Here is a 20,221-nt window from a genome sequence, read left to right on the forward strand (position 1 = left end):
GAACCATGTACTACAATAGCCTCCAAGGTTTCTTCCTGCTCTATAACGACACAGTTCATTTTGTGTTGCATTTTCTTGTTAGTTTGAGAGGAAAGGAAGGTCTTTAAACCAAAGAGCCCAGCTTTTGTAAGGAAGACAGTAACATATCAGGAATAGTTTTACAAATGAAGATGACACAGAGACCTTGGTATTTTGCTTTCTGCTTTTTATGTCAGAAAGTTTGACAGGAGAATAAGGAGGCTACCATCTTAGAGTTTATAATTGAGTGGGGAGGTGGTCCTTAATCTGATAATCACACAACATGTATAGGAAACAATGACATGCTTCTGGTAGAGACCTGATCAAACTGAGGTGCAAAGGGTAAAGAGTTAAGCTGGTGTGAGGAGTGGAGGAGTGGTGGAGAGAAGTGTGGGAACATTCCAGGTGTGAGATGACATCTTCAAAGGCCGTATGGTATATGGGGGCAGGGTATATATGAGGCGCTGAAAGAAGGCCAGTGTCTCTGGAGCACACAGAGGTAAGAGGTGAGAGCAGCTACTAATGGGTCAGAGGGCAGGATTTTGCATATATTATAGGCCACACAAAGGATTTTTGTCTGTATCCTGAAAGCAATGAGAAGCCATGAGGTATATTTGCAACAGTGGTAAGACATGATCAGATTTGAATTTTTAAAAGCTCATTTAATTGCCATGTCGGGATTTAGGTGCTTGAGGCAGGGTTGAGAAAGAGAGGCGATGGTTGGTACAATCTAATTAAGAACACTAGTTATATAGATTGAAGGTGTTTGTTTTGTTTTGCCTCCAGCCTCTCTACAGGAGTCTACCATCATTCCTGGCTTGGTACTGGTATTTTAGACTACTGTGTTGGCAGAGCACAGACATACATGAAAGAAATTTAAGAGCTGAATCCACAGTTCTTCTGACAAATGGGTAGGGACGGTGAAGATAGAGTCATAACAGCCTGGTTTTCTGGCTAGGTGATGGAAGCACCCACTAGCACAGAGCCAGATTTTGAAGGAAAGACATCAGCTCATCTTTTGGTTTGTTGATCCAAAGGTATCTTTGAGGTGTTTACATGGATGCAAAGGATGTGTGTTGGAGTATAGGCCTACTCTGGGGATGTGAATTTGAGAATTCTTGGGGAATATATAATAATGTGAGTCTATGAGGATGGGAGAGCTCACCTAAGAGACTATGGAATAAGAAAAGAGGAATTTGGGGATTCAGTCTCAGATGATTGTAGCCTTTAAAGGTTGGGGAGACAGGAGTCAACATAAAGGTAGTTGAGAAACAGGTAGGATCACAGGGACAGGAGGAAAACAGTAGCCTGGGCTGTGTCCCTCTTGCTGAGGGCAGTGGTCAGTAGCATCTAATGGAATTATTTTCAACCAAAATGAAGAATAAACATTTTTTGTCCTCGTATCCTATGTGGATGCACTGGAGGATGCTTATGGCCCCACTGGTAGCTATTTTGGAAATATAAGGACAGAATCCAAAGGATTTAAGAAATGCTTGGGAAGGTAGGTGTGAGAAGCAAGTGCTATGGAGCTAGGAAGATTGTAAAGGAGTGACTTATGTCAGCTCTGGCTGCTATAACAAAATACTGTGACTGGGTGGCTGAAATAACAACAACAACAACAACAAAAACCATGAAGTTCAAGATCAGTGTGCCAACAGGTCCAGTCAATATCTGGTGGGGTTCTGCTTCCTGGTTTGCAAATAGCTGTCTTCTTGCTGTATCCTCACACAAAGCAAGCACAGAGGCAAGAAGTGAGGTTCCTTGTGTCTCTTCTTATAAGGGCACTGATTCTATCATGAGAGTTCCAGCCTGATAAACTAACTCCCAAGGCTCCATTTCCAAATGTCATCACATTAGGGATTAGAGTTTCAGCAGGTGAATTTGGAGGGGGACACACTCAATCCCTGGTGGAATAATGATTTTTAGAAAGGTAGGGTAGGACTTGACCAGCAAATTGTATCTATTTTTTTTTCTTTTCAGTGCTGGAGATCCAGCCCAGGGCCTTACATATACTGCCAAACACTGTACCACTGAGCTACATTCCCAGTGTTTTAGATTGTATCTCCAGATTTGTTGTTTCTAATTACAAGAAGAAAATGCATCTCCTTCACTTCTGAAGCAGATCCTCCTCCTAGAATTTACATTTGTGGCAGCACATGACAGCCACATCTGTCTGACAGCTTTCCTGTGATATTTCATAGGAGTCTACAATGTAGGATTTCAAATGAGCTGTTTTCCTTTTGTATAGGTTTGCTTTATTTTCCCTTTCTCTTTTTTTCGTCCCAGGCTGATGAGTCCTGAAAACACACTACTACAGCCCAGGGAAGAGGAAGGGGTCAAGTATGAGCGCACTTTCATGGCATCAGAATTCCTCGATTGGCTTGTCCAGGAAGGTGAAGCCACGACAAGAAAAGAGGCAGAGCAGCTTTGTCACCGGCTTATGGATCATGGCATCATACAACATGGTGAGTGTGCTGGCCAGCATTTGTTACAGTAACAAACAACCCCATAATATTGTGCCTTACAACCAGCACTTACTTTTCACTCATGGTGCTGCTGTGCTCCTAGTTAGGTGCAGCTTGACTTATTTCCGAGCTAGAGTCAAATTCAAGTCTGCATTTCATGCCTTCTCGTTCTGGGATCCAGGCTAAGAGGATAAGTTGTTTTTACAGATATTTTAGCAGAAGCTAGAGGATAGGCAAATTTTTGTAGCACTCCCAAAAGCTTCTGCTCAGATGTGATGCAATAACTCCATATCCAGCTGGCCAAAGCAGTCACAAAGTCATACATTCATGGCCTTTGGAAATAGATGCCTTAGGAGGGGAAATTGAAAATTTCCTGAACCATGGTACCAGATGCCACAGTGAAAAGTTAATCCAAAGGGACTTCATAATATTCTGAATTTTCTTATAGGGATGAAGCATAGAGATTGAATGATTGAATATAATCTATTGATTAAGAACTGTATTAGTTATCTTTTGCTGCATAAATGCATAGTTTCTGTGGGTCAGGAATTGGGGGGAGGCTTGGCTGGATGATTACAGCATGGGGTCTCACTTGAGCCTGCATTCAGTATGTCAGCAAGAGCTACAGTCATCTGAATATTTCACAGGCTAAAAGATTCACTTCCACTGTTTCCTACCAAGTTAGTTCTGACTGTTGGTAGGAGGTTTCAACCCATCCCGATATGGACTTCTTCATCAGGCTGCCTGAGAATGCTATGACACCACAGCCTAGCTTCCTCCAGAGGGAGTGACCCAAGAGAGTGAAAGACAGAAAGCACAGCGCTTTTTCTGAGTCGTGGAAGTCACGCATCATCATTTACCTTTGTAATCTATCGGTTACATGGTCAGCCCTGCTTGGTGTGGGTGAGGAATACCCATGCAAGTTAAATACTGGAGCCAGGCTTCACTAGAGCAATCTTGGAGGCTGGCTGTCACAAGAATATAGCCACTGGAATCCCAGCTCCACTGTTCATAGCCACTTACTTTCTCCCTTCCAGAAAATTGGGATAACCTCACGGGGTGGATATGGGGACAAATAGGACAGATCTGAAGCACTTGGTTCAGTGCCCTGCCCTTAGTAACTGCTCAGTCAGTTAATTTCACTGCAAGTTGTAGGCTTGGAACAGAGGGGACCAGGCAGGCATTTCCACCTGAGTTGAAATGAAAGGTGATCCTCAAGTCATTCTTTCTATCATTCTCCTATCCAAGCTTCCATCCAGGCCTAGGATTTCTATGCCACGGTTAGGAAGATAACTATGGAATTATAGAGATGATAGAATCTTTAGAAATGATTTCAGAGCAATGCTTGCAAACTGCAGACTGCAGTTCTTTAGTGGGTCATGAAATAAATTTTGATAACCATTTATTTTGAGCCTTAAAAAAAACCCTTTATTTCTTAATAAACTAAAGTAGGCTTTTATTACTTGAAGTGTGCTCCATAGATTTGTAGTACCAGCTGAGAGCATGATGGGACTTCAGAATCTCTGATCCTATCTATCCGAGTCCTACTGAATCGGATCTGTATTTTAGCAAGAGCTGTATGAAATTAGAATGTACTGGGCTTAATTTAACTGAAATAGAAAATATTAGCATATTTTATGTAGTAAATTTTTATTTTAGTCAGATAACACTATATAAATATGGAGACAGTATATATGTCAATAGATTTAGTGTTCGCGTTGGGTTGCAGTCTATAAATTATTTGTTGCTGTGGGTTGGGGACATCTTGGCATGCCATTGAGAGGTGTGCGGAGGCGCTGGCTGGAGTGGCCCTCAGTGAATTGCAGGTGTCTTCTCCTGGGTGCTGCTGCCACACTGAACTCACACCTGTTGGTTGATGGCCTCATGTGTCTAGAGCAGGGCTGAGTTCACTGAGGGTGGGAAGATGGACAGAAAGCATGACACCAGTGTAGTTTCTGCCCTTAAACAGCTTATAGCCTTGTCAGCACTCTGGGATGGTAATAGAAGCAATTAGAAAATGGTAGAAGATATGTTTTTTCATTTGCAGGCTGATTTTTATACTATTTGCCAGGTGCTGTTTTGATAATTTTACCCTTATTAACTTACTAAATCTGTTGAAGTAGGTATTTTTTTCTTTAGATATTTCACTGTGAATAAAAAACTTAATGTGATATCTACCCTCTTGTTTTTGGTTTTGTTTTGTTTTGTTTTTGACAGGGTCTTACTTTGTAGCTCAGACTGGCCTTGAACTCACTATGTAGCCCAGGTTGGCCTTGAACTCACAATCTCCTCTTGCCTGTTCTTCCCGAGTGCTAGCATAGGCATGTTCCACCACACCTGGCTTGGGTTCTGCCCTCTTAACAAAATTTTAAGTGTACAATACACTATTGTTAAGCTGAAATTCGATATTTCTATTCTGTCCATTTTACAGGTGAAGAAATGAAGTCAACAATAGGTTAAATAATTTGTCTGAGGCCATTCAGGTAATAATGTCCAAGTGGCTATTACTGTTAGTAAGTGTGAACTTGGACTTGGTTGGAGTGACTGGGGTTTCCCTCCAGCCCCCCCACCACGTACCCCCCCCATCCCATGAAGAACCATATGTTTGTGTTAGAATTGATTCTGTCATCTTTGATCCAGAAAGTCAGGTGATTTCAGGTTCTGTGAGAAAACCAGCCTCTTATACTATGATCAACTGACTTATTTTGGGCAGGAGAGAAGATAGAGGAAACCATGCATTCTTTCCAAATGACTTCCAGGCATTATATTATACCTCAATTACAGTGTAATTTTATAATGCTATAAACGTAAGGGCCATAAAGGTGCAATGCAAAGGATAAAATAAAAGCGTTATTAACAGCAAGCCTTAGCCACAGAAGTTGCTTCCCATGATTTTAAGAGGATGAGGATTCTGTATATAGACGCTGGGGTTTCCAAGTGTAAGAAAAATGATCTTTTCTATCAAAGTACGTGCCACCCTCTAAGATTACTTAAAATTCCTCAGGCTGCCATCTTAGGTGACTTGCATTGTTTAAAGGGTTCCTGTTTCTTCTTCCGGATTCTTGTACAGCCCCAGTGCTGTGAAAATTGCCCGCCAAATTACAGGCCCTAATCCATCCCCAAGCCTTTTAGCCAATGGAGAAAAATTGTGAACCTTTGACCTGGACAAATCCCAGGTAAGGGGAAGGAACAACTGCATCAGGGATATAAGGAGGAGCCATTGTCTACCATTTTGGGCTTGCGTGTCCGCTCAGCTGAGTGGATACATGCTTGGACCCTTTTGATCGAAAGGAATTGCCTTGTCAAGATTTTCTCTGTCTCTCGTGTGTCTGTTTTCAGCATTGGAGGGTCTTTGATTCCAACACAAGTGACCTCCAGATTCTCAGCTCAGCAATTCATTACTAGATCACTGACTTGGAATTAAGAAAATCTGAGCCCCATATCTGTGTTTGTTAGAATTCCTGATAAATACCAGGTAGTATTTTAGCAAAGCTCTGAATTGTCTGGATAATAATTAACTTCAGAGGTTAAACTTTAAAGAATGTCAACTTTTGGCTTTGTCCAGGTTTCAGGATAAAAGTGGTTCTCTGGATCGAACCCAGTAGGTGTGAAAATCAGGCTCACATATGAAATCCTAACTATCTTCAGCTGAGAATGATGCTTTCTCATCAAGGCAGAACTTGTTGGAGTAATTAACCTGCATGCATATTTATGTATCTATGTGCGTCTCATTCATACAGTTGCATATATGTTGACCTCATGTGCACATATTTATCTAGTTTCTCAGAGACCCCAGGCAGTGGGCTAAGTAGTTTATTGATTTTAATATACTGGATAGTTAATATGTATGTGCTTCACAGGATTTACATATTATACATAAATCTTATTTAATTCTTGACCCAATTCTGCAAAATAATTGTATTATAGTTTTACAGTGAAGAATCTGAGGCTTCAAACCTTTAAGGTATTTTCCCAAGGTTACACAGCTAGTCAGTAGCTCCCAGGCATTGTGCCTTAGAAAGAAGCTTGCCTTGGCCCAGTATGTATGCAATCAGGTGTGGCTACCTGTCACAAGGGAATGGGCAGTTGTTGGAGGAAAACAGAGTGGATTTCGATACAAATCTTTCATCTACCGAGTAATCAAGTCTACCTCAACTTTCCCATTCCTCAGACTTTTTTTAAAAATTATTTTATTTTTTAGCTGTGCTGAAGTTTGAATTCAGGACTTTATGCTAGGCAGGCACTTTGCCACTTGAGCCAAGCCCCAACTCCCATTCCTCAGATGTTTACATTTATGTAATTGAAATTCCATACATACCTTTGAGAACCCTCCCCCTTCAGAGGTCCTGTGAGTACCCACAAATTCGGTGCTGTACTACAAGCATTTACCATATAATTGTACTCACATCGAAAATGTGTTACGGTGAACAGATACAAGGCAGGATCTACAAGAGAAAAGGACATTCTGGGTGCAGTGTGGAGCAATACAGGCACAGGCTTCCTATGTGGCCCCATGGAACTGACTCCTGTCTCCACCACTGAAGCACACCAGCACCTGCTCATTGTCCCTGCCCAGTGAATTCCTATTGAGACTCAGAGCCCAAGGGTTTTACTGAAGACTGCTCTTATGAGTACACCACCTCAAGCCAACCATAACTACCAGCATTCCACACTCTCCATAGAAAGCAGGTGTTCTCCATAAATCACATCTTGTAGTCTGGGCAGGCCGATAGAGTATACTCCAGCACTATGGTGGGTAGAATGGCCTTATCAGTGAGTGTCTTAGGGAAACTTCTGTGGGTCAGCTCCACAAACAGGCCCTACTATATTGGGGCTGCTCTGATTACTTTTTCCTGTACATGGTCGAGAATTGAATGACAGCACTAGGCAAAAGCTTTTAGCACAGCATCTAAATGATGGGCTTCAAATACCAGTAAGTGGTAGAATCAAGATTCAAATCAAGGCAGTCTAGCTATGGAGCCTGCCTCTTGTAAGCCCCAGTAGGCTAAGAAAAAAATACTCAACTTTTACTGCATCAGCTCACTTAGCCTGGCAGACATTGGAACTATAAAAAATTGTCAGCTCATAAAATCCACAAGATCCCTTTTACCCCAAAGTGACCAAGTACCTTGGGATTTTTGTGTAACCTTCAAAAGTGGGATGAACACACTTCATTGACATTTGGTGACTCCTCCATCAGCCTCCACTGCCATCCAGCTATCTTAGTCTTAAGTGGCAAGAGATGGAAATCAGATAACCATATGGGTAATTGCTCACAGCTGCAGCAGCTGACCCTGGATACTGAGGCTATTGCTGCTCACCCTGGTGGGTTAACTTCCTCTTTACAGCTTTGGTCAGAGCACATCAACAATTTCAACACTTTATAAAGCCCTCTTTTCCTTTTATTTTGAATATTTATTTTATATAAGTATTTTAAATATTTATATGTATTAAATATATACAAATATGTATATTATATCGTGCCATACACAATGTAGTTTCATACATAAGATAAATAGGTAAATAAGTAAATAATTAATTTTGTTAATTTAATTAAATTTAAAAAAAGGAGGGAGGCAAGGAAGTTAAAAGTAAGATTGTCTGGGTGTAATGATACATGCCTGTAATCCCAGCACTCGGGAGGCTAGGGCAGGAGGATCACAAGTTTGTTGTCAGCTTGGGCTACATAGCAAGACCCTGTCTCAAAAAAAGTAATTGTACAGGAGAAGAGAAATAATTTTCTGTCTACCCTTCTTGAGTCCTTAACTGGATCTCCTTATAACAAAAGACAGACGAATAACAGAAAAGAGAACAGAAGTCTACAAATGTGCATACCTCTTGTGTATATGTGAGACACCCCAGAAAAATGAGTAATTCTCTAGAGTAGATCTCAAGAGAGTAGTTTAAACTTCAGGCTTAAATATCATTCTTCTATGACATGAAGAAAAAAGTAGGGGAAAATCTGGCTAAGACAAGGCCAGGAAAAACACCTTGAATCAAAGGTGAAGTTTGTTTTGCAGACTTACATCCAGGCCTTCTCCATAGGTCCTCCTTCCTTCCTTTCCTGGTGCAGGGAGGGAGGCACACTTACAAATGGACCTTTCCTTGGTAGATTTAAATCTCTCTTATAAAAGCACTTTTTGGAGCAAATTTCTCGGTGACTCCTTATGGTCTCCTACAGTAACATTTTATTATGGCATGTCATGAGTATCATTGAATGCAACTTGCCCAAGACCATGCATTACAGAAAAATTATGTCATTACAATGACATAATGATACAGAAAACTTTATTCAAGTCTCTATAATTAGAGGTATTACGATAGGTGAGAAAAATGGGTTCAATTCTGAATACAAGGAAAGGGACTATCAGAAAAACAAGCTACTTGAAGAAGAGGAACTAAAGCAGTTCTGGGGACCAGCTGTCAGAACTGGAGGATAAAGGGCAATCCCTCCAGCCACCTCAGCCAGGTGCTGACTCAGGTTAGAGTCAGCTCTAACTGTGTCTTGCTTAAACAGACTCTCTCCAGGTGCAATGTGGCAGAGAGGGACATGACTGGCTGAGCCTGGCTGCCTTGCCACCTCTTGATTCTGAGTAGGTAGAGTCTTTGACTGACAGGCTCACTAAGTGAGGGAGTCATTCCACACACAAAAAAAGTGAGCTCTCTTTCCATAGGGAAGCGGGTGCTGGGCAGGGACCCAAGAGACAGGCTGTTCTTTTCAAGCAGTCAATATACTTGGTATTGTTATCTGTATTTTTATTAGGTGAGGGCATTAAGGCATTTACAACTGATTATAATCATTCTCACCTCCTAAACGTTAAACTTAAAAAAAAAAAAAACCTAGCTGGGCTTGATGATCCCTACCTGTAATTCCAATATTTGGAAGCATAGTCAAGAGGATCTCAAGTTTGAGGCCAGCCTGGACTACATAGCAAGACTGTCTCAAAACACCAAAACAAATAAGCAGAAACTGATAGGATATTTTCTTATTCTACTTTCAATCTATATCATTATTAACAATTAATTATACAAATTAATGAGACAGTGATTTTCTACACATGCATTGATCATGTCCATCCACCCTTCTTCTACCCTTACCCTCTTTCCTTCCTGCATTTCCCCCCAGTTCCCAGCAGTCCCTTTTCTTCTTTTAAGAAGACTTATATGAAGAAGAATATATTTTTCTTGTCTTTCTGTGTCTGGCTTATTTTGCTTAACATGTTGTCCTCCAGTTCCATTCATTTTGCTTCAAGTGACAGAACTTCATTATTCTTTATGGCTGAATAATACCCCAATTTGTAAATATACCATACACCCATTATTCATTCATCATTGATGGGTACCTAGGATGATTCTATATATTAGCTATTATAAATAGCATCACAATAACCATGGGCTTGCAGGTATCTTTTTTGGAGCTGACCTCATTTCCTTCAGATATATAACCAGGAATGGAATAGTGGAATCATATGATGTTCTTGTTTTTAGGTTTTTGAGGAACTTCCATACTGTTTTCCATAGTAGCGCTACATTAATAGTTACAAGGGTTCTTTTTTCTCTGCATCCTTACCAGCTTTTGTTATGTTTTTGTTTTTTGATAAGAGTCATTATAATTGGGTTGAGATATAGTATTTCATTATAGTTTTGATTTACATTTCTTTGATGGCCAACAATATTATTTTTTCTTACACTTATTGGCCATTTTTCTTCTTTTGCAAAGTAAATTCAGATCATTTGCCCAGTTTTTAATTGAATTTGTGTGTGTGTGTGAAGTTTTTGAGTTCTTTATAGTCAAGTGTAATCTTATCAGCCACCATAATCTAATGTAGTGTTCTACTTTCTCAATTTAGAACTTCTAGGAATTTTCCCACTGTGCTCTCTTATATGCATTGGCTCTGTTTCCCTTTTTATTATAGTTGAATCCAAAACAGGAAGAAAAATAGACACAGCCAGAACCCTATGGTAATGTAAATACAAGGGAACAAGGTGCTTGGTAGTCATGTGCGAAGATGTTGGCACATATTACAGTGTTGATTCTGGTTAAAGGAAAACAGACCTGTAGCTACATTGAGCCTTAACATTTTACAAAATAGGAAGTGAAGGAAAGATGCCTAAGTTGGCATAATGTTCTGAAAGAAGAGCATGATGCACCTAGAACAGAAGTTTTCTTTTGTGGAGTATTTCCCGCCTTCTTGACATTAGTATGACTTTGTCACGTATACATCAATTGATCCTGTAAATTCTGACTACATTTGGTTGAGAAGCCTAAGTACCTATCCACTTCTGCTTCACACCTGCCTGCATTGTGGAGTCCTCGGTTTACCCAAACATGCACATTTTACAAGAGCATATTTGTCTTAAAGCACAAGCACACCAGTCTTCATGTTTGGCCCTTTGTGTCCAGGGGTTCTGCATCCATGGATTCAATCAACTGTGGCTGCAAAATATTTTGGAAAAAAGATCAAATAGGTACTGAACATGTACAGACTTTTTTCTTGTCATTATTCCCTAACAATATAATATAGCAACTATTTATATCTCATTTACATTGTATTAGGTATTATAATCATTTTAGAGATGATTTAAAGCATATGGGAGGATGTGCACAGGTTATGTGCAAATACCATGGCATTTTATATAAGGACTTGGACATCACAGATGTTAGTAGCTGTGGGGGGTCCCGGAATTGATTTTCACTCCCCACCCCTGCGGATACCATGGAAGTACTGTACTTTGGAAGAATACAGACTTCTATTAAGTACCCAAGTTAACCTTATCTTGTAATTTTAAGCATTTGGTTGGGTTTAAGTGGTCATGTTTAGTGGGATGTGTACGCTGGGTCTCAGGTTTATTAGAAGAGCATCCCACGATCTCCGGAGTGAAACAGGCAGCTCAAAGTCTGGATTCTGGCCTATCCCTCCCCTGTCCTCCTGGTCAAGGAGCCCTGTGGCTTTAACTCCAATTACTGATGGGACATAAGCTTGATGGCACCTCTCATTGGGAGGACTAAGGGGACAGTGGGACAAAAAGTTGGGAGCTGCTCTTTTAAGGAGTGGAACATTTCCATTCTCTTTCCATGACAGGTCTCTTTCCTCTTACCCAGTGTCAATCTGGGGAGCTCCCAGTTAGGAAGACTGGAGACTTTGAGCAGGGATTCTTGTCTGGGACTCAGGCTCCCCTTGTGCAGTTACGGTGGTTATCATCCTGCTATGTTATCCTGCTGCTCTGCTGCTTCTCATTGCTCTTCCTCTAGAAATTCTCCCACTAACTTCTCGTGGCTCTTGATTTTGAGTCCCTCACTTTAAGTTAGTTTCTCTTAGCTGATATTCCTGTCTCAAAACATCTGGTCTCTCTTTTTTGTTTTGATCTACAGTTCTCTGGAAAGATTTTCTAACTTCCACTCCAGCTAGGAGTGGATAAACGAGCTTGTGTATATTAATACGTTGGAGTGTCTACCAGGATAAGACTGACCATAGGTAAATTCTAATGAGTGTGGCTATGGGACAATTTAAGTTAAAATTTAAGAAGAAATTATTGGACTAGAGGTAGAGCACTTGCCTAGCAAGAGTGAGGCCCTGACTTCAATCCCTAGTACCATTAAAAAAATAAACAAACAAAAATTGTGTGCATGTGCACATACACACTCATCCTGATTGTACTTGGAAGCATTGTATAATCGTGATATAATTATATAATCCTGACTATAATTGGAAGCATGATCACCACCAATTTTGTTTTAATTTTAAGTAATGTTTTAAAGAAGTATTTGTATGCTATTTTTAAGTTACTATAAAACATTAACCCTAACTATTTTTAGGGGGAGAGGGGTTGAGACAGGGTTTCATCATGTAGCCCAGGCTGGCCTTGAATTTGAGAGTGTCCTGCCTCAGCCTTCTGAGTGCTGAGATTACAGATAAATACCATGCCTGACTCAGCTTTTTTTTTTTTGGTGCTAAGATCAAACCCAGGGTCTCATGCATACTAAGGCAAGGTCTTTACCACTGAGCTATTCCTCCAGGCTCCTCACTTTTATGTAACTTTTTTCCCCTAAAAAGTTCCCTGTGGAGATGTAGCTAAGTACCAGAACACTTGCTTAGCATGTCCAAGACCCTGGGGGAAAACATGCCCAAGACACACACAAAATGAGCCCACTCCATGAGGGAAGGGATGAGTTTTGCCACACTGTTTCATTCTCATGTTTGTGAAGTCCTTGTTGATGAAATCATGACCTCCATGGGGTTCCAGATGAGTGGGTGCATATATGCTTTCTCATCCAAATGAGGAAGGTGGGAATACAGGAGAGAAAACAACCACAACTCTTAATCATCTGCCCATCAGAAGCTTAGATCAAGGTTATCTTCATGACAGATCTCAGGGGCTATACCTGATTAAAGGGTGGACATATATGGTTTGTTGGTTGACTGGTCTGTTCTATAGATAATGCCTGTAGACAATGGAAATATGACATGGACCACAAATGTAATCCACATTTATAATTTTAAATTTTTTGGTAGCCACAGCAAAAATGTAGGAAGAAATTAAATTAATATTTGTGATATACTTTGGATCACTACCTCAAATATTATCACTTCAAAATGCAATCCTTATAAAAATATTAATCAGCTTTTTTATACTTTTTCATACTAAATCTTCAAAACTCAGAGTGTATTTTATATTTACATCAGACTCACCATTTCAATGCAGTCACATGTGGATAGAGGCCACCATCTTGGAGAGCCCAGCTCTAGACATTTTTGAAACTTGCATAGGGCAGACTGGGAGCCTGCTGAGTGCATTTCATTTTTCAGTCCTTATCTCGGTGTTCTTTGTTCCTCTATGGCTGAGATTCCAGAGATCCATATTTTACAGAGCAAGTTTGGACACCTAAGTAAAGTTGGGCAACAACCACACAGCAGCAGCAAGTGCTATCCATTCCCTAGCACGATGATTTCATAGTCATGTCTTTTCTCTTTCCCATATTTTGATGAGAAAACTGAAGAACAAAGATATTAGTAAATCACCCAAAGAAGACAGTACATAAATGGCAGAGTAGATGTAAAACCACTGCACTTCATTCCAAAGCCCAAGTTCTAAGCCATTGTTCTCTACTGCCTTTATGAAAAACAATTCCTGTGTTTTGTAGGTTCTCATAAAGGATTGAAACAATGTCTCATAAAACTGCCAGTGTGTGACTACCAGACTGTATTTATGTCCAATTCTATGTTATCATTTATTTCTTAGGGTCTCTTAAGGTCTATTTGCAGCTTCAATTTTGTACTTTTTCTTTCCTTTTTTTTTTTTTTTTGTTATTGGGGATCAAACCCAAGACTTTGTGTATGATGTTTTCTACCACTGAGCTGCACACCCAGTCCCAGAATAATATTCTTCTTCTAATTAAACATTTTTATTTATTTTTATTAACCTGTATTAGTTGTATAGGGGGGTCTCATTGTGACATTTAAATATGTGCTTGCAATGTATCTTAATTAGATTCAATCCCTCCATCAATTTTCCTCATACCCTTTTCCCTCTTCTGAAAACAATTTCAACCAGTTTCATTATTCTATTTTCATGTAAGTGTATAAAGTGCATATTCACCTTCCTTTGCACTCTCTGTTCACCCTCTCCCTCCCACCTGTATCCACCCCCAAACAGGACCTGTTTTATATTTCATGTGCTTTATTTTTTGAAGTGTATATTCATTGTTTAAAGGGATTTTCTGTATTTCACACATGAATATATCATACTTTAATCAGATCATCTCCCCCTATTATTTTCTCTTTCCTTTTTCCCCTACCCTGCTATTCAACAGCTTTCATTGTGTTTCCTTATGCCATCCTCCTACACAGACACAATGTGTTTAGATATCATTCACGATCATTCTCATTTTCTTTCCTGCCTCCCACTAATCCACTCAAACAGCCCTACTATTACAAACATGTTCTATACATATGTGCATGTGTACATATGTGTGTTCAATACATATGTGCATTTATATACATTTATCTTTTAGGTCTGTCTTCCACATATGAAAGAAATTGTGAGCTTTGTCTTTCTAAACCTGGCTTGCTTCCTTAACGTTATGATCTCCAGCAGAACACTATTCTTAACAGCATATCTTTGGACTTATCTTCCAGAGAGCACCCAGCTGAACATATTTTTTTCTCACCTGCCTCTTTGTATGGCACTCTTCTGTCTTTGGATGAGAGACAGTCTAGTAAGGAGGTTAAGGGTTCTGGCAGTCAGTGCTTCTGGCTTGGCTCTTCCAGTTAATAATTCTGAGACTTGGGACAGGTTTATGTTATCTATGTCCCAATTTCCCCAACTGTAAAGTGTGAATAATTATAATGCCTCTCTCATAGACCCTGCATTGTGCTTTAGCTCAGGTCCTGGCACAGAGTATTGCTCCGTGAATGTTAGCTGATTCTTATTGCCATCATTTTTATCATCAACATTCTCATCGGTAAATAGATGCCTTCGGGGCAAAGCTTAATGTAAAGTTGATGACCTCATCATTTCTGGTCTTACACAGTATCTTACACATACTTTGTGCTCAATATATACTTTTATTTTTTTGGCAGTGCTGGAGATCACACCGAGGGCTTCATGCACAACACTAGGCAAGCACTCTATCACTGAACTACATCCCAGCCCAGCATGAATATATACTTCTTAAATAAATTCAGTACTAAAGTGCTTTCAACAAGTCTTTGGATTCATTCCAACAATTCTGAAAGATCTAGAATAAAGTTACAGATTTCATTCATTGAATTATTTATTGGAAGTATTCCATTTGCCAGACAAAATAGCTTTGTTTTTAAATCTCCCTGATTGCCCTTACAGCACAACCTAGTCTCTGAGAAACAATCCCATTTCTAAAAATCCTACCCTTTTTCTGTATGTTGTCACTAATAAGAAAGTTTGTCAGTATTTTGAATGCGCACAGCTATTATTTAGTGATGCACAAAGAAGAATAAAACATATCTGACTTCCATCTGTTTATTACCTTTCCATTTCTGGCAGTAAGACATGGAAGTGGCAGAAACCTGTACATTCACAATGTCATGTTTTGATTTTCTTCTTCTCTATTGTCTTGGCTAAAGTTACTTTTAATCCTTTTTCCTCTTCTCTCTCCCATTTCCTCTACTCCCTTCAATCAATTAAATAAGCATAAGTGTATTATAGCTGGGTATATGGGAAGTGCTTTGTTTTAGTCATATTAGTTAATAGGACTTTATGCCCTAAAATCAATTTCATGCTTTCACATCCTCTTCTTAACATTGTCAGTGCTAAGGAAGTAATTATTTTAGCTTGTGACTCACTGTTGTTACTGCCTCTTGGAGAGTTTTTTATCCCATGTACCAAGCACTGTCTTTATGTGGAGCAGGTACTCTAAAACAATTGCTTCATCTTCTTGAATCAAGGACTTTTGCTGCTTTGGAAAAGCAGGGGTCCTTCAATTATTGTCTCCCATTAGGGTGGTATAAAGTGAGTAGTCATGGCCTGAAACACAGCTCAGATTTTCTTTAAAAAAGTAATTATCCATTGTAATTCATTCTCAATTCATGTTTTCTGCCAAACATATAGATAAAAGCATGATATTAATTTTTTTCAGTCTTGACAATATTTTAAACATGCAATATGTTTGCATTGCATCAGATGCTTGGACTCTGTGAGACTGTGATCCAGAAGGAGAAGGGAGACAAAATAGTGTAAATCCGTTCCTGGACATGTGAATCAACTTAAAGCTTATTTCTTATTGCCAGGGATGTTATATAGCACTCTTATCTGCTGAACTCATTTGCCTTTTAGAAACACAAAGTCAGAGGAATAAATCTGCTACCTGTATATCCTTAAGGTTTATAACTACTCTTAAGCAATGGTCCTTTTAGGAGTCTGTAGAGGATGAGAAAACGAGAACAAAGAACCAAGTGCTCAACACTCATGACCCATAGTGATCCTTCACCAGTATCCCCAATCCCTTTGTGAATTTAGTGAAGTGATGATTCCTGTCCACGCTTGGTGCTGTGGGATGATAATGGTGCTGAGAATGGCAGCTCTCCATCATCGTCTGTCTATAAGGTGACCTGTATTAATTACCTTTTGCCTTTGACACTGGTTTATAACTGTTGCCATGGTTCCCAACTTAGCCCTATCTTTGCTGATCTTTCTTCATTACACTCGTCATTATCCTTATTCTGGTCTCTGTTTAAGCCCTCTTTTACTCTACTAAATTGTTTATGATCCCAAATGCAAGACTATCTTTTTAAAAGTGTTCTGTTTTTTTTAGCTTTTAAAAAGTTTTGATGCTGTGCAATCTAGGGAACAGTTGATGCCTGCTTCTCCGCTCCCCTCCCCATTATTATCATAATACTAGATAGATTTCGTTTACTTATTTCATTATGCCTGTTGTGTTAGGTCACTTTCCAGCAAACATTTCAAGGATCAATGAAAGTATGTGACCTTCTTCCTTCCTACTAGATAAATAGCCTAAAATGTCTTTTATATTCAGCTGAACTTGTAGAGCTCAAGATGGTAAACTTTTATATAATCAGTTTCTTTTACTTCTTTGTGTCTGCTAAAATCATCCTAAGAATTTATAAGGGAAAGCAGGTAACCACATTATCCACAAAAAAAGACTATGACTATACCATGTCACTGTTTCTTTGGGAGCCCAAATGCTATATCCCTCATGCTTTCCAAAAACTTAAGGCACATGGTAAATAGGCATCTGTTTTTCTCTAACCAAATAGAGAGGTGCTTCCAGAGTCTCAAGTTTCCTAAGTGATAAATCTTCTATATTTATATGGCTCCACCTTTCTGGCTGTGTCTGCTTTTCCTATTTTAATCGCATTTAATACTATGTCATGCTAAACCTGTAGAGAATTCACCAAAACAAAAAGGAAGGCTTAGAGAAAGAGTCCCCAAAATTATAAATTGGGTGAGTAAAACATTGTCAGTTTGGGGGTCAAGGGTGAGCTCAGTGGCTTCCTGCTAGCCTAGCATGTGTGAGATCCTGGGTTCCATCCCTAACACTGAAAAATAAAGGGGAAAAAATGTCAGCTTTGAATTACAGCTGTTGATAAGTTCATAAGCAGACATTGAATTTGGGCTTTGAACATAGTCTCATTTTTTTTTCCTGTTTAGAGTGGTAAGTAGTTCTAAGGAATAAAGAATGAAGTTTGTCAAGCTATACATTATAACATTTGGTATAATAGGAAGTTCCTATATAGCATTGGAATCTAGAAATGAGGAATTAGACAACTTTAAGATTTAGAACTACCAATAAATCTTTCTCTTCCTTGATTTTTTCCTTTTCTATTTTTTCCAGATCATTTATTACTTTTTTTCTGTGTTTAGCAAAGAGTAAGTCATGTCCACATGGTGGCATACATTCAAAATCCCAGCTACTTGGGAGGTTGAGGCAGAAAGATTGCACATTCCCAGCCAGGCTAGACAATTTAGCAAGATCCTGTCTTGAAATAAAACTTTAAAAGGACTGAGGATGTAGCTCAGTGGAAGAGCATTTTAACGTAGAATTCACAAGGCACAGTGTTCAATCCTCAGCCATGAAAAAGACATAAAAACAAAATGACTTTTGTATTTAATATAAAGAATAGCACATTAAAGGGTAGGAAGAATTAACTTTGCTCTCTTTGGGGTACAAACTTATATTTAGCTTTTATTCCTTGGGAGTCTGCTTATGTGATTTATGGCTCGAAAAGAAAATTTTGGCTTTCTTAATGTAGTAACTTCTAAAATTTTCCGTCTTAACATTCTTCATTTCTTGCTTTCCTTTGGCTTCAGAGTTGAGTGTCTTCATTGGGGTTCTCGCTAAACTATCTGGATATCTGGCTAAGTAAGAGTTCATGTTCTTCATGAATGAAAGGTAACAGCACTGCTCATGAGAGAAGGCAAAGTGTTCTTTGAAAGAAGAACAAAAAAGACAGAGGAAATGGGTTCTGCATAGGAACTCCAGGAGCAAAACTAAAGTCAGGCAATCTTTGGAAGTCTAAGATCAGGAAGACAAAGCACATCAGGTGCAATGTCAAATCTTTTACATAAATCTCTTATAGTTCTACTCCATATAGAAACTTTGAAACAAGCCTTTGAGGTGGGAAAATTTTAATAACTTGCTCAAATCACTCACTCAGCGAATGAATGTGGCAGAACTGGGAAGGAAACCCAGAATATCTAACGAGAACCTGTGCTCTTCGTTGCAAGGTGTTATTTTTTAGTATTTATATGGCACGAGTTTTCAGTACAGTCTCAGCTTGATTGTTTTGTTTTTGTATGAAGTAGTGTATGAAGCTTTCTGATGAGCAGGTAAAGGTGCCATCTACCAACAATAATGCTTAGAGAGCAGGAGCCAGGTGTGACACTTAGGGGTTGGGTATGGGGAATAAATGAGTGAGTATCACATGTGACTTATTGACGGTATAATATGGCTGACTACCTGCACTCCTTCAGTTTTGTGTTGTTGGTATTGTTGCTGTATGTTTGGCTTTTTTGAGATACTCTCTGTATGTAGCTCAGGCTGGCCTGGAAGTTGCCGTGCAGCCTAGGTGCTCTCCACGTCTATCCTGTCAGCTTTTGAAACTACAGTTGTATACATGACATCTAGGGTTATGCTCACACACAAAACAAACATAAACAACGTAATGTTTATGTCATTAAACTTTCAGTGAGAAAGACAGAAAAAGAATACTCATAAAGGCAGGATACTGTCCTGACAACAATGCAGGTGAGTGTGCACCTGTCACTTCTCTATTCTGAGATCAGAACAGGACTGCACATGTGGTAGCCACACAGCTGCCTGGGTGAACACGTGGTGACCTTCCTTTCACAGAGGGAGGGTAGCTGCTTCTGAGGCATTAAAATGTAAGTCAGTCTTTGGAAACTGAAGTGGGACATTAAATGTAATGTCGTAGAAAATTGAAACCTCATGAGCCAAATGGCAGATATACTCAGCAAATAGCAATAACGGTACAAACAACAGTGGCTGTAAAATAATAAAAGTCAATTTATTGCGTTTTCACAATCCATTTGTCATTATGTAATAAATAAAGGCTATTTAAATTTAGCCCCTCTGTATTTAATGGTATGTTTACCCTTTTGCCTATAGTGGTATAGAATTGAGGAAGCAGAATTGGAGGCTGGGTTGGTAATTAAAACTGGAGGAGACAAAGACTAGATTGGCAGACAAATTGTCACTTCAATATTTGATCTTTTTAGCTGCATCTGATGGCACATATCTATAGTCTCAGCCACTTGGGAGGCTGAAGCAGAAGGATATTGAGGCCAGCATGGACTACATAGTGAGACCCTGACTCAAAAAAAAGAAAAAAATCACCACACTTTTCTTGCAGTGCTGGAGATGTACTCAGAACCCGGAGTGTGGTAGGCAAGGACTTACCACTCAGCTATTTCCCCAGCAGTTTTATCTATGGTGGAATTTCTTGTATTCAGACATATTTGCTGGATTTATACTAGAGTCAGTATTTTATGCAGTTCAAAGTACCAAGAGAAACAATAGGTGTTAATATATATATATATATATATATACAGAGCTATGTGTTTGTATGTTGTAATTTCAGATACACTTGCCAAAGTCAGCTTGAGGATTCTTGAATTCAATAAACTCAGAAAAGATCTCCAGAAATAAATAACTTATCTCCAACATTTTATTATAGCATTATTGGGTATAATGATGCAGTAATTTTATGTAAAAATCCAAC

General features: G+C 39.2%; 1 protein-coding gene across 1 annotated transcript in view; it reads left to right on the forward strand.

The window, feature by feature from the left end:
- Positions 1-20,221, forward strand: part of Deptor (DEP domain containing MTOR interacting protein) — a 142,317-nt gene that overhangs the window by 69,936 nt on the left and 52,160 nt on the right. Inside the window, exon 4 of the mRNA XM_020169735.2 lies at positions 2,305-2,483. Within this exon, the coding sequence (XP_020025324.2) occupies positions 2,305-2,483 (179 nt within the window). The remainder of the gene's footprint in view (positions 1-2,304; positions 2,484-20,221) is intronic.

Source organism: Castor canadensis, chromosome 3 (assembly GCF_047511655.1).
Source record: "Castor canadensis chromosome 3, mCasCan1.hap1v2, whole genome shotgun sequence".
NCBI lineage: Eukaryota > Metazoa > Chordata > Mammalia > Rodentia > Castoridae > Castor > Castor canadensis.